Source organism: Oncorhynchus kisutch, linkage group LG27 (assembly GCF_002021735.2).
Source record: "Oncorhynchus kisutch isolate 150728-3 linkage group LG27, Okis_V2, whole genome shotgun sequence".
NCBI classification, from domain to species: Eukaryota; Metazoa; Chordata; class Actinopteri; order Salmoniformes; family Salmonidae; genus Oncorhynchus; species Oncorhynchus kisutch.
The window spans coordinates 43,807,394-43,824,907 of NC_034200.2; the positions used below are offsets into that span (position 1 = coordinate 43,807,394).

The 17,514-nt window shown below is 41.6% G+C and overlaps 1 protein-coding gene across 1 annotated transcript in view; it reads right to left on the bottom strand.

The window, feature by feature from the left end:
* The window catches only part of LOC109877922 (calcium/calmodulin-dependent 3',5'-cyclic nucleotide phosphodiesterase 1C-like), a 56,405-nt gene extending 49,804 nt beyond the window's left edge, over positions 1 to 6,601 (bottom strand). The window contains exons 1-2 of the mRNA XM_031807374.1: positions 6,446 to 6,601; positions 294 to 407 (exon numbers count right to left, since the gene is read on the bottom strand). Coding sequence (XP_031663234.1) covers positions 294 to 407; positions 6,446 to 6,588 — 257 coding nt within the window. The 5' untranslated portion in view covers positions 6,589 to 6,601. The remainder of the gene's footprint in view (positions 1 to 293; positions 408 to 6,445) is intronic.
* Between the last annotated feature and the right edge of the window lie 10,913 nt (positions 6,602 to 17,514).

Sequence of the window (17,514 nt, forward strand, 5' to 3'; positions counted from 1 at the left end):
ATTAACGTTACTGTGTAGTAGTGGGTACCTGGTCTCCTCTATATAAACTGACTCCAGAACAGTGTGTATAGTAGTGTGTACCTGGTCTCCTCTATATAAACTGACTCCAGAACAGTGTGTGTAGTAGTGTGTACCTGGTCTCCTCTATATAAACTGACTCCAGAACAGTGTGTATAGTAGTGTGTACCTGGTCTCCTCTATATAAACTGACTCCAGAACAGTGTGTGTAGTAGTGTGTACCTGGTCTTCTCTATATAAACTGACTCCAGAACAGTGTGTGTAGTAGTGTGTACCTGGTCTTCTCTATATAAACTGACTCCAGAACAGTGGCAGCATACTCCAGGTTCTTCTTGAGGTCCACCAGAGACACCTCTCCTCTCTCCAGTTGTTTCAGCAGACATCTCAACCTACAGGAGGACAGGATCAGCATTACCATTACAACATTATTACAACACAGAGACAACATTATCCTCTCCTCCCTCTCCAGCAGCTTCAGCAGTCATCTTAACCTACCAGAAGACAGAGAAACAACATAAATATTGTGACTCAGTCAAACTGCAGGAGGACAGAGACAACATGATCGTTGCATTTACATTTCAGACATTTAGCAGACAATCTTATCCAACTTACAATCAGTCAGTTATTATAATGGCTTACGTATCAACAACATCAATTACATTAAATCAATTCCCCTCATTGATTGAAAGTTAGTGTTAGTCATATTGGTTGATGCTCTTTTTATTAAGAGAGGTTGTTACTCTTTGCTTCAAATGGTCAGCATGTACAGCTCATTTATCAGAAACATCTGAACATGAACAACTCCACATCTCTGATCTCAACACCTGGAGCTGGCTGTTGTTAGCAGGAGGAGGAAAAGACTTCTCACTAAAACCTGTTGATTATCCTGGGAGGATAGGGGGCTGGGGGGATAGGGGGCTGGGAGGGATAGGGGGGGGTAGAGGGCTGGGAGGGCTGGGGGGGATAGGGGGCTGGGGGGATAGGGGGCTGGGAGGGATAGGGGGCTGGGAGGGCTGGGGGGGATAGGGGGCGTCACAGAGACTGACATTCTATGAACAAAGACTCAAACAGATCCACTGATAAACACTAGTTGTGTTTGAGCCAATCAGAATCAATCCACAAGTTGTGTTTGAGCCAATCAGAATCGATCCACTGATAAACACAAGTTGTGTTTGAGCCAATCAGAATCAATCCACTGATAAATACTAGTTGCTATGGACATCGTAAAACAGCAAGGGGAAGGGGTTCTGTAAGTCAAAATACAGCCCTGTAGCAGATTAATGTGTGTGTTTCTATGTGGGTGTTTCTGTGGGTGTTTCTATGTGTGTGTTATTATGTGTGTGTATCTGTGGGTGTTTCTGTGTATGTGGGTTTGTGTGTGTGCGTGTTGAGAAGAGTCAGACAGACGAGAGGATGTCCTGACATCCAGACTGAAGAGCACCTCTAAACAGACAGTTTAAAGCTGCATCACAATAACTTTCAGTTAACATGGTCCTCTAGATTAGAGGTCGACTGATTATGATTTTTCAATGCCGATACCACTACCGATTATTGGAGGACCCAAAAAAAAGCCGATACCGATTAATCGGCCGATTTTTACAAAATGTATTAGTAATAATGACAATTACAACAATACTGAATTAACACTTATTTTAACTTAATATAATACATCAATAAAATCAATTTAGCCTCAAATAGTGCCTGGTTAAATAAAAATGAAATAAAGGTGTGAAAAAAAATGTAAATCGGCAAACCGGTGTCCAAAAATACAGATTTGCAAATTGTTATGAAAACTTGAAATCGGCCCTAATTAATCGGCCATTGCAATTAATCGGTCGACCTCTACTCTAGATATGCAGAGATAAATGGATAGACTTATAACATTGAAAGGATTTTTCTGTAGAAGGCTTTACAATACATACTCTACACAAGGACAGATGGTAGTTGTAGTTTTGGAGTGTCTAGAGACATGACAGATGGTAGTTGTAGTTTTGGAGTGTCTAGAGACATGACAGATGGTAGTTGTAGTTTTGAGGTGTTATAGCATCTAGAGACATGACAGATGGTAGTTGTAGTTTTAGAGTGTTAAAGTGTCTTGAGACACGGCAGATGGTAGTTGTAGTTTTGTAGTGTTATAGTGTCTAAAGACATGACAGATGGTAGTTGTAGTTGACCTTCTAATGGCGTCAGACCGAGGCCCTGCATCTGTCCTCGTGCTCCTAGACCATAGTGCTGCTTTTGATACCATCAATCACCACATTCATTTGGAGAGATTGGAAACCCAAATTGGTCTACACGGACAAGTTCTGGCTTGGTTTAGATCTTATCTGTCGGAAAGATATCAGTTTGTCTCTGTGAATGGTTTGTCCTCTGACAAATCAACTGTACATTTCGGTGTTCCTCAAGGTTCCGTTTTAGGACCACTATTGTTTTCACTATATATTTTACCTCTTGGGGATGTCATTCGAAAACTTAATGTTAACTTTCACTGCTATGTGGATGACACACAGCTGTACATTTCAATGAAACATGGTGAAGCCCCAAATTTGCCCTTGCTAGAAGCCTGTGTTTCAGACATAAGGACATGGATGGCTGCAAACTTTCTACTTTTAAACTCGGACAAAACAGAGATGCTTGTTCTAGGTCCCAAGAAAAAAAGAGATCTTCTGTTGAATCTGACAATGAATCTTGATGTTTGTACAGTCGTCTCAAATAAAACTGTGAAGGACCTCGGCGTTACTCTGGACCCTGATCTCTCTTTTGACGAACATATCAAGACTTTTTTCCATCTACATAACATTGCAAAAATCAGAATCTTTCTGTCCAAAAATGATGCAGAAAAATGTATCCATGCTTTTGTTACTTCTAGGTTAGACTACTGCAATGCTGTACTTTCCGGCTACCCGGATAAAGCACTAAATAAACTTCAGTTAGTGCTAAATACGGCTGCTAGAATCCTGACTAGAACCAAAAAAAATTATCATATTACTCCAGTGCTAGCCTCCCTACACTGGCTTCCTGTTAAGGCAAGGGCTGATTTCAAGGTTTTACTGCTAACCTACAAAGCATTACATGGGCTTGCTCCTACCTATCTTTCCGATTTGGTCCTGCCGTACATACCTACAGGTACGCTACGGTCACAAGACGCAGGCCTCCTAATTGTCCCTAGAATTTCTAAGCAAACAGCTGGAGGCAGGGCTTTCTCTTATAGAGCTCCATTTTTATGGAATGGTCTGCCTACCCATGTGAGAGACGCAGACTCGGTCTCAACCTTTAGGTCTTTACTGAAGACTCATCTCTTCAGTAGGTCATAGGATTGTGGTCTGGCCCAGGAGTGTGAAGGTGAACGGAAAGGCTCTGGAGCAGTCTTCTCTGTAACCTATATAACACCAGACCTGATAGCATTCTTCTCTGTAGTCTATATAACACCAGACCTGACAGCAGTCTTCTCTGTAGTCCATAGAGTCTATATAGCACCAGACCTGACAGCAGTCTTCTCTGTAGTCTATATAACAGACCTGATAGCAGTCTTCTCTGTAGTCTATATAACACCAGACCTGATAGCAGTCTTCTCTGTAGTCTATATAGTCCATATAACACCAGACCTTACAGCAGTCTTCTCTGTAGTCTATATAGTCCATATAACACCAGACCTGACAGCAGTCTTCTCAGTAGTCTATATAACACCAGACCTGATAGTGGTCTTCTCTGTAGTCTATATAGTCCATATAACTCCAGACCTGACAGCAGTCTTCTCTGTAGTCTATATAATACCAGACCTGATAGCAGTCTTCTCTGTAGTCTATATAACACCAGACCTGACAGCAGTCTTCTCTGTAGTCTATATAGTCCATATAACACCAGACCTGACAGCAGTCTTCTCTGTAGTCTATATAACACCAGACCTGACAGCAGTCTTCTCTGTAGTCTATATAACACCAGACCTGACAGCAGTCTTCTCTGTAGTCTATATAACACCAGACCTGACAGCAGTCTTCTCAGTAGTCTATATAACACCAGACCTGATAGTGGTCTTCTCTGTAGTCTATATAGTCCATATAACTCCAGACCTGACAGCAGTCTTCTCTGTAGTCTATATAGCACCAGACCTGATAGCAGTCTTCTCTGTAGTCTATATAATACCAGACCTGACAGCAGTCTTCTCTGTAACCTATATAACACCAGACCTGACAGCAGTCTTCTCTGTAGTCGATATAACACCAGACCTGACAGCAGTCTTCTCTGTAGTCTATATAACACCAGACCTGATAGCAGTCTTCTCTGTAGTCTATATAACACCAGACCTGACAGCAGTCTTCTCTGTAGTCTATATAACTCCAGACCTGATAGTAGTCTTCTCTGTAGTCTATATAACACCAGACCTGATAGCAGTCTTCTCTGTAGTGTATAGAGTCCATATAACACCAGACCTGATAGCAATCTTCTCTGTAGTCTATATAACACCAGACCTGATAGCAGTCTTCTCTGTAACCTATATAACACCAGACCTGATAGCAGTCTTCTCTGAAGTCTATATAACACCAGACCTGATAGCAGTCTTCTCTGTAGTCTATATAGTCCATATAACACCAGACCTGATAGCAGTCTTCTCTGTAACCTATATAACACCAGACCTGATAGCAGTCTTCTCTCTAGTTTATATAACACCAGACCTGACAGCAGTCTTCTCTGTAGTCTATATAGTCCATATAACACCAGACCTGACAGCAGTCTTCTCTGTAGTCTATATAACACCAGACCTGACAGCAGTCTTCTCTGTAGTCTATATAACACCAGACCTGACAGCAGTCTTCTCTGTAGTCTATATAACACCAGACCTGACAGCAGTCTTCTCTGTAGTCTATATAACTCCAGACCTGATAGTAGTCTTCTCTGTAGTCTATAGAGTCCATATAACACCAGACCTGATAGCAGTCTTCTCTGTAGTCTATATAACACCAGACCTGATAGCAGTCTTCTCTGTAACCTATATAACACCATACCTGATAGCAGTCTTCTCTGTAGTCTATATAACACCAGACCTGATAGCAGTCTTCTCTGTAGTCTATATAGTCCATATAACACCAGACCTGACAGCAGTCTTCTCTGTAGTCTATATAGTCCATATAACACCAGACCTGACAGCAGTCTTCTCTGTAGTCTATATAACACCAGACCTGATAGCAGTCTTCTCTGTAGTCTATATAGTCCATATAACACCAGACCTGACAGCAGTCTTCTCTGTAGTCCATATAACACCAGACCTGATAGTGGTCTTCTCTGTAGTCTATATAGTCCATATAACACCAGACCTGACAGCAGTCTTCTCTGTAGTCTATATAACACCAGACCTGATAGTGGTCTTCTCTGTAGTCTATATAGTCCATATAACACCAGACCTGACAGCAGTCTTCTCTGTAGTCTATATAACACCAGACCTTACAGCAGTCTTCTCTGTAGTCTATATAGTCCATATAACACCAGACCTGACAGCAGTCTTCTCTGTAGTCCATATAACACCAGACCTGATAGTGGTCTTCTCTGTAGTCTATATAGTCCATATAACTCCAGACCTGACAGCAGTCTTCTCTGTAGTCTATATAATACCAGACCTGATAGCAGTCTTCTCTGTAGTCTATATAACACCAGACCTGACAGCAGTCTTCTCTGTAGTCTATATAGTCCATATAACACCAGACCTGATAGCAGTCTTCTCTGTAGTCTATATAGTCCATATAACACCAGACCTGATAGCAGTCTTCTCTGTAGTCCATATAACACCAGACCTGATAGTGGTCTTCTCTGTAGTCTATATAGTCCATATAACTCCAGACCTGACAGCAGTCTTCTCTGTAGTCTATATAATACCAGACCTGATAGCAGTCTTCTCTGTAGTCTATATAACACCAGACCTGACAGCAGTCTTCTCTGTAGTCTATATAGTCCATATAACACCAGACCTGACAGCAGTCTTCTCTGTAGTCTATATAACACCAGACCTGACAGCAGTCTTCTCTGTAATCTATATAACACCAGACCTGACAGCAGTCTTCTCTGTAGTCTATATAGTCCATATAACACCAGACCTGATAGCAGTCTTCTCTGTAACCTATATAACACCAGACCTGACAGCAGCCTTCTCTGTAGTCTATATAGCACCAGACCTGACAGCAGTCTTCTCTGTAGTCTATATAACACCAGACCTGACAGCAGTCTTCTCTGTAATCTATATAACACCAGACCTGACAGCAGTCTTCTCTGTAGTCTATATAGTCCATATAACACCAGACCTGATAGCAATCTTCTCTGTAGTCTATATAACACCAGACCTGACAGCACCCTTCTCTGTAGTCTATATAACACCAGACCTGACAGCAGTCTTCTCTGTAGTCTATATAACACCAGACCTGATGGCTGGTAGGCTGACCTGATAGCAGTCTTCTCTGTGGCTTCTGGCCCGTTAGAAGCAGGAAGTTCATCAGCCAGGACCTCCTCGGGGCTACGAGGGTCAAATAGAACCTTCGTCTCTTCGTCTCTCACGCCAATCCCTGCTGCAGGGGCCGACCACATTGCACCCTGGGGCTTGGAACCTGTGGGGTTTAGGTGACACTGTCAGATTCAACAATTTGGTACATGATCGGTAAGTAACCAAGATTTAGGTAAATCTGCGTTGATTTTTTTTGTGCCTTTAGTCTTTTTTGTATCACCAAAACGCATAACAGTTGGTGGAGTTGGTGCCTCTAAGGCAGGCGGATAGTAGAGGGCCTTTTTACCGATGAATGTGTTTGACTCATATAATTGTGTTTTGCTTTTTGTGTTTTGTGATTGCATTTTATGTATTGCGTAATTGATGTGTAACACTGAGTTTACAAAACATTATGAACATCTTTCTAATATTGAGTTGCACCCACTTTTGCCTTCAGAACAGTTAGTCAGGAATGGTCTAACCCTAACCCTAACCCTAACCCTAACCCTAACCCTAACCCTTTTGCCTTCAGAACAGTTAGTCAGGAATGGTCTAACCCTAACCCTTTTGCCTTCAGTACAGTTAGTCAGGAATGGTCTCAAGGTGTCAAAGAGTTCCACAAGGATGCTGGCCCATGTTGACTCCAATGCTTCCAACAGTTGTGTAAAGTTGGCCTGTAGTGGATCTCTACTCCAAATAGCTTGTTCCATCTATCAGGAACTGCGATTCATCAGACCAGGCAATGTTTTTCCAATTCTCCTGTGTCCAGTGTTTTCGCTCCTTAGCCCACTGCAACCACAGTCTCTTGTTTTTTGCTGAAAGAAGTGGAACTCTGTTAGGTTTTCGGCTGCCATACCCAATTTGTGTCAAGGTACACAACAAGTTGTGCATTCTTTTTTTAAAATGTGCCATTCCTGAACCTGTGACCAGAAACAAGCTACATATTGACAATGCCGGAATAAATGATCTAGTGATTCTGTTGAATCAAGTGTAGTTGTTTGTATCAGTTCATAAACCATGTGCCATGGAATCGGTACATCGGAAATCCCATTTATTATGCAACCTGTATGGAGCAGCTGGCAACATTTTTGTCCTTTTTGTCCTCAAACTAAATTGGTATATTTTTCTAATTACATCAATACTTTCAGCCAATTTGTATCTTTAATAAATGGGCAGACAAACAAGTTCCCCCTCTTCCACTTGCTTCCTCCATTTTTGTGGTAATGCTGCAATCAGTTGGTTGTAACTTTGATTGAGCAGACATTCCCATATATTTTCGATAGCTGCATATGTGACATAACTCCACCGTTTCTATTTATAATATCATTAAGAAATATAATACAATTCAAATTTAAAAATAAATTTAAAAAAGTATATTTGAGTTTAACCATAATATTTGTTGTAATATTTGTTCTATCTTTTCTGGAGGCTAAAATTGAAATTGTAACCAGCTTGTATGGCTTGTTTAACCTCTCTGGGATATGTGAGACGGTAGCATCTCAACTGGCCAACATCCAGTGAAAATGCAGAGCACCAAATTCAAATAAATTACTATAAAAATGTAACTGTTATGAAATCACACATTCAATATACCAAATTAAAGCTACACTTGTTGTGAATCCAGCCAACGTGTCAGATTTAAAAAATGCTCTACGGCGAAAGCAAACGATGCTATTATGTGAGGATAGCACCCCAGTAAACAAACACAGACCATCATATTTCAACCCTCCAGGCGCGACACAAAACGCAGAAATAAAAACATAATTCATGCCTTACCTTTGATGAGCTTCTTCTGTTGGCACGCCAATATGTCCCATAAACATCACAAATGGTCCTTTTGTTTGATTTATTCCGTCGATATATATACAAAATGTCCATTTATTTGGCATGTTTGATCCAGAAAAACACTGGTTCCAACTTGCGCAACATGACTACAAAATATCTCTAAAGTTACCTGTAAGCTTTGTCCAAACATTTCAAACTACTTTTGTAATACAACTTTAGGTATTTTTTTAACGTAAATAATCGATACAATTGAAGACGGGATGTACTGCATTCAATACCGGAGGAAAACAAAGTGGAGCTAGCTTTCAGGTCACACGCCTCTAACAAAGAGTACACTTCCCTCTACCCTCATTCTGAACAGTGTTACTTCTTCATTTCTCAAAGGAAAAACCTCAACCATGTTCTAAAGACTGTTGACATCCAGTGGAAGTGATAGAAACTTGCAGGAAAGTTGAGTAGAAATCTGGATTTCCAATGAAACCTCATTGAAAAGAGAGTGACCTCAAAAACGTTTTGCCTGCCAAATAAGTTCTGTTATACTCACATACATTGTTCAAACAGTTGTAGAAACTTCATAGTGTTTTCTATCCAAATCTACTAATAATATGCATATCTTAGCTTCTGGGTCTGAGTAGCAGGCCGTTTACTTTGGACATGCTTTTAGCCATCCCGGATCCGGGATCGTGAATACAGCCTCAAGCTCATTACCATAACGCAACGTTAACTATTCATGAAAATCGCAAATGAAATGAAATAAATATGCTAGCTCTCAAGCTTAGCCTTTTGTTAACAACAATGTCATCTCAGATTTTCAAAATATGCTTTTCAACCATAGCAAAACAAGCATTTGTGTAACAGTATTGATAGCTAGCGTAGCATTTAGCGTTAGCATTCAGCGGGCAACATTTTCACAAAAACAAGAAAAGCATTCAAATAAAATAATTTACCTTTGAAGAACTTCGGATGTTTTCAATGAGGAGACTCTCAGTTAGATAGCAAATGTTCCGTTTTTCCTGAAAGATTCTTTGTGTAGGAGAAATCGCTCCGTTTTGTTCGTCACGTTTGGCTACCAAAAAAAAACGAAAATTCAGTCATCAAAACGCCAAACTTTTTTCCAAATTAACTCCATAATATCGACTGAAACATGGTAAACGTTGTTTAGAATCAATCCTCAAGGTGTTTTTCACATATCTCTTCGATGATATATCGTTCGTGGAAGTCTCCTCTCTCCTCTGAATCACATGGCTGAATGCGTGCAGCTGAAGATTACGCACCAATTTCGACAAAGGACACCGGGCGGACACCTGGTAAATGTAGTCTCTTATGGCCAATCTTCCAATGATATGCCTACAAACACGTCACAATGCTGCAGACACCTTGGGGAAACGGCAGAACGTGTAGGCTCGTTCAGGGCGCATTCACAGCCATATAAGGAGACAATGGAAAACATTGCCTCAAAAATTTTGCTCATTTCCTGTTTGAAGTTTCATCTTGGTTTCGCCTGTAGCATCAGTTCTGTGGCACTCACAGATAATATCTTTGCAGTTTTGGAAACGTCATAGTGTTTTCTTTCCAAAGCTATTATATGCATAGTCGAGCATCTTTTCGTGACAAAATATCTTGTTTAAAATGGGAACATTTTTTTATCCATAAATTAAAAGAGCACCCCCTATATCCAAGAAGTTAATGAGACTGTGCAGGGATCCAGATTGTGGACTTAAGATAAAACTTGAGTCATTGGCATACATTGATACTTTTGTTTTTCACCCCTTGACTTCTAACCACGTGTCATGTTCTGACCTTAGTTCCTTTGTGATGTCTTTGTTTTAGTATGGTCAGGGCGTGAGTTGGGTGGGCAGTCTATGTTCTTTTTTCTATGATTTGGTATTTCTGTGTTTGGCCTGGTTTGATTCTCAACCAGAGGTTTAAATAAATAACATGAACAAGCACCACGCCGCGCTTTGGTCCTCACCTTCTTCCACTGACGTCCGTCACGATGTTATTGTTGGATCTGTTTTTAATAGCATTTCAATGACCATAACAAATAGAGACAATGGACAGCCTTGTTGTATAGTTAAAACAAGCTAATAATGGATCTTTGAGTACATAAAATAGGTCTAGAGGAGATCTGCATGGGGGAATGGGCCAAAATACCAGCAACAGTGTGTGAAAACCTTGTGAAGACTTACAGAAAACGTTTGACCTCTGTCATTGCCAACAAAGGGTATATAACAAAGTATTGAGATAAACTGAAAATTGACCAAATACTTATTTTCCACCATAATTTGCTAATAAATTCATTCAAAATCCTACAATGTGATTTTCTGGATTTTTTTCTTCTCGTTTTGTCTGTCATAGTTGAAGTGTACCTATGATGAAAATTACAGGCCTCTCTCATCTTTTTAAGTGGGAGAACTTGCACAATTGGTGAATGACTAAATACTTTTTTGCCCCACTGTATATTCTGGTAATCCGACCAATTGAACATATGCGGTGGTACTTAATGAATATGATGTCAGTTCAGTTGTCATCTGAGACATTCTCATCAATGACATAAACTCTACAGTGGAAAGTCTGCACATTGTAGTTATCGGATTCACATGGAATTGTTGTTCAATATAAATGTTTGAATATAAAATTATTGGTGAAAAGATTAAATGTAATTTTAGCTTCCAAATGAGAGATTTGGGTTTTCATAAGGTTAGGGCTCAATCAGTGGCCCGCCCCTGTGAAGAGACATGGGTTATACAACTTTTCAAACACACCCTTCTTGCTCCCCTTTATAAAGCCTTGACGAAAATGTAACCTCCTGTTCCGAGGATGTGAGGACAACGGTCCATTCGTTAAAAGGATTAACATGTCAACTACAGAACTAAGCCAACTTCAGCGTGTTGCTTGGTTGCGAATGGTATGAACTTTGAACTCTTATTCACTACAGAAGTGATACCTCCTAGCCGTTGAGTTAGCAACAGCAGCTGCAAACGTGGGCTAGGAAAGAACAGACAGAGTATTCCGTCTACCACACAACGACGTTACTACAACGTATCCAGTTTACCAGCAGAGAGATTCTTCAAAGGACAAAGGACTCTGTTGGGCAACACGGCCTTCCATCTACCACCAACCTACCGAAGCGCAGCTCAGAGTAAATATTTATTGCATTTTCCTTTTCCAAATGGGCGGTCATTTAGAATGCATAAGATACTGTATTTACGATAGCACAGCTTCGCCCTTTGTTCCTCAGTCTTCCCGCTCTTTCACTCAAACCCAGCCCCTTTTCTTTTGTGTAACAAGCTGTCATATCTGTTCCATCTGCTAGGGATGTTTTCCTTTATGATATAATTTGTAATCAAGGTATGATTCATTCTGTGTATATGTAATTCTGTGTTATTAGTTAGATATTAACTAAATAAATAATTCAACCCAATTTTGTATTGCTGATTCAACTTGTTAGCCAGGGTTCGTGAAGATTTACAACTTTCAGATGAGACTGAAATAAAGTGACAATTAATATTGACTGCCATTGATGTAAAATATTACTAGGTGTCTAAGAGTTTAATCGGAAGATAACAGCTCTATAAATATTATTTTGTGGTGCCCCGACGTTCTAGTTAATTACATTTACATGATTAGCTCAATCAGGTAATATTAATTACAGAGAAAGGATTTTATAGAATAGCATGTCTTATCACTTAATCCGGCATAGCCAAAGACATGACAACAGGTTTAAAGGGTTAGGGATATCTTCACCACTACAGGTTTAAAGGGTTAGGGATATCTTCACCACTACAGGTTTAAAGGGTTAGGGATATCTTCACCACTACAGGTTTAAAGGGTTAGGGATATCTTCACCACTACAGGTTTAAAGGGTTAGGGATATCTTCACCACTACAGGTTTAAAGGGTTAGGGATATCTTCACCACTACAGGTTTAAAGGGTTAGGGATATTTTCACCACTACAGGTTTAAAGGGTTAGGGATATCTTCACCACTACAGGTTTAAAAGGTTAGGGATATCTTCACCACTACAGGTTTAAGAATGGTTTTCTTCAGCTAGTTTCACTCCGTGTGGCTAACCTTCAAACTATACATTGACACTGATACTGATCTCCTAGACACACACACTTCAAACCATGCCACCTCAAACCAACCCACCTCAAACCAACTCACCTCAAACCAAACCAACTCAAACCAACCCACATCATACCAAACCACCTCAAACCACCCCACCTCAAACCAACTCACCTCAAACCAACTCACCTCAAACCAACCCACCTCAAACCAACTCACCTCAAACCAAACCACCTCAAACAAACCCACATCATACCAAACCACCTCAAACCACCCCACCTCAAACCACCCCACCTCAAACCAAACCACCTAAAACCAAACCACCTCAAACCAACTCACCTCAAACCAACTCACCTCAAACCAAACCACCTCAAACCACCCCACCTCAAACCAACTCACCTCAAATCAAACCACCTCAAACCAACCCACATTATACCAAACCACATCAAACCAAACCAACTCAAACCAAACCAACTCAAACCAACTCACCTCAAACCACCCCACCTCAAACCACCCCACCTCAAACCAACTCACCTCAAACCAACCCACATCATACCAAACCACCTCAAACCAACCCACCTCAAACCAACTCAACTCAAACCACCCCACCTCAAACCAACTCACCTCAAACCAACCCACCTCAACTGATACCCTGTTCTGTCCTTTCCCCTCCCAGACACAGAATCCTGTAGTGTCCTTTAAATGACTACATCTGGACTTCACACATAATAATAATATTCTGGACTGGAAATGATTTATTAAGACACAAATGTTTGTTGTCATAAGACACTGATCAACTGATGTTTTCATTAAAACATGTCTTTCCTGCTGTCTCTCATGTGGTTTAGGCAGAAGCCTGAACACCCAGCGTACGTCCAGGAGAAGGACTGGCCGGTTGTATCCTACATTGTGTGACTTTTAACTGTGTTGTTGTATACAACATTAGAGTCACTGTGTCATGGCTCTCCTCCTAATGGACATGTGATGTAGACTCACAGGAGGTTCTGTGAATGTCCTCCCTCAGGTCAACGTTGTGAGTGGAGGTGAGACCCGGGGGGGTGGGGGGGAGACTACAGGTGAGAGGTTCCCAGGAAGTTGAGAGGAAACTCACTTGGTTGTCTCATCGTCACGTAGTCATCGTTACAACACAACAGAGGGTATTTTAGGAGCCAACTAGGGACAACCCTTCCCCTCTCGTGGAGGGAGGTAGAGAGAGACAGAGGTATGTAGAAAGAGAAAGCAGGAGACTGAGGAGAACCAACCAACTGTATGGAAATGTGATCTCTGAAACACTGTGTTTATTTCAGACCAGATACTGCCACATCAAACAGAGGCTTTGGTAGTTGTGTTTATTTCAGACCAGATACTGCCACATCAAACAGGGGCTTTGGTAGTTGGACAGACATGCACCATTGATATCCATCTTCAAAGGACTCTATCTGCCCATTCATGTTGTGGATGAATTCAATGAACATTATTCCACAGACAAGCAACAGTATACAGGGTCTCTATGTCTGTAGTATACAGAGAACAGTGCAGGGATGCATCTGGTTTTCAGGGGAAATGGAAAAGGAGCATGTGACTGGAATTACGCTTTTGGACATTAACAAGGCAACACTCCATCCTCCACGTCTACTGGTTAAACAGTGCAGAAGAAAACCTCCCACATCAGTTTTCTCTCTTCTCATCAGGGCCAGATTGAAAGGAAACCATTAGGTCATCACTTATTAGCAGACCAATGGACATGAGAGATCTGTTAGACTGAGAGTCCAACAAGAGAGATCTGGGAGTCCAACAAGAGAGATCTGTCAGACTGAGAGTCCAACAAGAGAGATCTGAGAGTCCAACATGAGAGATCTGAGAGTCCAACATGAGAGATGTGAGAGTCCATCATGAGAGATCTGAGAGTCCAACATGAGAGATCTGTCAGACTGAGATCATATTATATTATATCTGTATCTATCAAGCGCAAATAGTCGGCAGCTAGTTTAACTTTTTATCGTCTTCTTGAAGTGTGTCCTTGGTTTTAAATGCTCTCAGTGTCGTGTATTCATGGAAGCCAAAGGAAACCAGGCTCCCCCCCCCAAAAAATAAAAAAATAAAAAATAAAATGATGTATCTGTCTTCTCTCTGTTTCATAATTTTCCTTCAATTCCCAAGAGGCTGAACCTGTCTCTCCAGAGAAAGCATCTTAAACCACGCCCCTCTGTCTGACTCTGTCATAAACCACGCCCCTCTGTCTCTGTATGTCATAAACCACGCCCCTCTGTCTGACTCTGTCATAAACCACACCCCTCTGTCTCTGTATGTCATAAACCACGCCCCTTTGTCTGACTCTGTCATAAACCACGCCCCTCTGGCTCTGTATGTCATAAACCACACCCCTCTGTCTGACTCTGTCATAAACCACGCCCCTCTGTCTGACTTTGTCATGAACCACACCCCTCTGTCTGTCTCTGTCATAAAACACGCCCCTCTGTCTGACTTTGTCATAAACCACGCCCCTCTGTCTCTATATGTCATAAATTACCTGTCTAAAATGTTCGGTGCAGGTGTTGGTAGCAGGTAACCTGTTTGCCTTACAGGGTAGCCTAGTGGTTAGAGTGGTGGACTAGCAACCAGAAGGTTGCAAGTTCAAACCCCCGAGCTGACAAGGTGCAAATCTGTCGTTCTGCCCCTGAACAGGCAGTTAACCCACTGTTCCTAGGCCGTCATTGAAAATAAGAATTTGTTCTTAACTGACTTGCCTGGTTAAATAAAGGTAAAAAATAAAAACACCTGCGCAGAATGTTGTGCAACAGGTCATTCATATGTTCTCCATACTGGCCAATGATTATACTGGTGATTCTGATCCAACCATTAATTCATACATTGTGCCTCTGGCTTGAGAGGATGGAAGTTCAATATGTAGCTGGAGGTAGTATGCTATGTTAACTAGCTGGCTAATTGTTTTCCATGAAAGAAAGTTAGGTTAGTGAGCAAGGATTTTAGCCAGGTAGCTTATGACAACAAAACTGAAAGGTTGTACTGTATGACAGAGACATAGACTATTTAGACAACATGAAAGATGAAGATGGCATCGGTGTGTCTACAAGTAGGATGTGTCAATGTGTTTTTTATGCTCATGTACACACACAGAAATCAGTACCATGGACAGCCACATCATATTTAGCTTACTTTGATTGGACTAAATCGTTTTTGGTATCTTTCAGTTGTCACTGTATCAGACTAAGCAGATGTATTAGATGATGTTGAAGTGTTGAAGTGTAAATGGTGCTGGAATAGTGGAGGCAGCTCCTGTTTTCTTTGTGACTTGCAGTAACTCTCCGTGGTTCTAAATCAATAATTGTTTTGTCCCCAAATGCCGGAAACATGACCTTGCTTGACCGCACTGTAGGTCATGTAACTGGTTGTTATAAGAAAAATGATTTGTTGGCTTCACCAGACAGATTTCGCTCTACGGTTTGGTGAATTGGTTGAATTTATTCTGCCACTGTGTCTTCTTATTGTTTCGGCCTTAGGGCCTATATGTCACGGTTACAAGGCATATGAATTAACAGGCTATAGAAGCAAACAACGAAATTATCACAACACACAGGTTGTAATATGTAGAAAAAATGATGGCTTGTTTCCCCCAGTGATTTACCCCACGCACCGTTACTGAATGTAATTTAAAATCAAAGAAAGTTGAACTGAAAACTCACCGTTGAGCCCGTTACCAGGGGGCTCGAGAGCACTCTGTGAAGTCCCCACTCTTCCGCCACCAGCATCTGGCGCGTTCAGCTCCTCTGACAGCGACTGTCTCGTGCTCTGCCGTCCGATCTGGTTCGAGGAGGAGACGTTGAGGCGCACGCTCCTCTTCCTCCCGTGGTCAGACTTCGGGGCGGAGAGGTTCCGGTCAGTCTCGTGCTCGGGTTCTGAACCAACTTTGACCAATGCGTGTCTGGTCCGTCTGGTCAAGGCAGACGTCACAGAGCCCATGGCTTCAATACTTATTTTTTGTGATCAGAGCAGCAGGTCTATAGAAAGTTAAAGTGCAGTGAAGGACGCATAATATGGATATTAAAAAACATTCCCCGTGAAGTCTTCCAGTAGGTTTGCAGAGAAACAGCCTGGTTCCAGCTACTAAAACTCACTGGGGGGAGTAGGCTGAGGGAACTTCTTCATCGTTCAAATTATTAGTTGGTTCATCGGTTTTCCTCCTCTCCTTCCCCGCAGACTGTAGCAGCCCAGTTCATGCTGGGTGAAATTAGATGAAATATTTCCTGTCCAGAACAGCGGAGCAGAACAGTGTTTGGGCTCATCATCCTCCCGCAAGCCTTTCCTCCTCTCATCCTCCTCTTCTCTCAGAGGCATCCTGTCTGTCGCCAGGGGATGGCGTCACATGGTGGAGAAAGTTGCTATGTCAAACACAAGGGAGTCTCGAGGGCAAAGACCTGCAAAAACAAGCTCAGTAATGAGTCTGGTGCTTGTCGGATGTATTAATACCGCAGGATATCAAGCGCTCCGGAACACCCAGGCTCCTGAGTGTCACAGTGGTCTAAGGCACAGCATCTCAGTGCAAGAGGCGTCACTGCAGTCCCTGGTTCTAATCCATCTGCATCACACCCGGCCGTGATTGGGAGTCCCGTAGGGCGGCACACAATTGGCCCAGTGTTGTCCGGGGTTGTAAATAAGAATGACTTCTTAACGGACTAGCCTAGTTAGATAAAGGTAAAATGATTGATGTATTTTCAGCTCTGCTGCAGTTTATTTTTTATTTTATTTTATTTCACCTTTATTTAACCAGGTAGGCTAGTTGAGAACACCTTTATTTAACCAGGTGGGCTAGTTGAGAACACCTTTATTTAACCAGGTAGGCCAGTTGAGAACACCTTTATTTAACCAGGTAGGCCAGTTGAGAACACCTTTATTTAACCAGGTAGGCAAGTTGAGAACAAGTTCTCATTTACAATTGCGACCTGGCCAAGATAAAGCAAAAGATAAAGGCTTAGAGGGGATTTATAATGGTCAGTAGGCATCGTTCTACAGCACCCATCCAATTGAAGGTGGCATGGGAAGGACTGCTCATTGTAATAGCTGGAATAGAAAGCTATCAAACACTAAACATTTTCAGCAGTTTTTTTAAATGTATATATTTATCATAGTTAATGTAATCCTTGGATGGACGTGAAAATT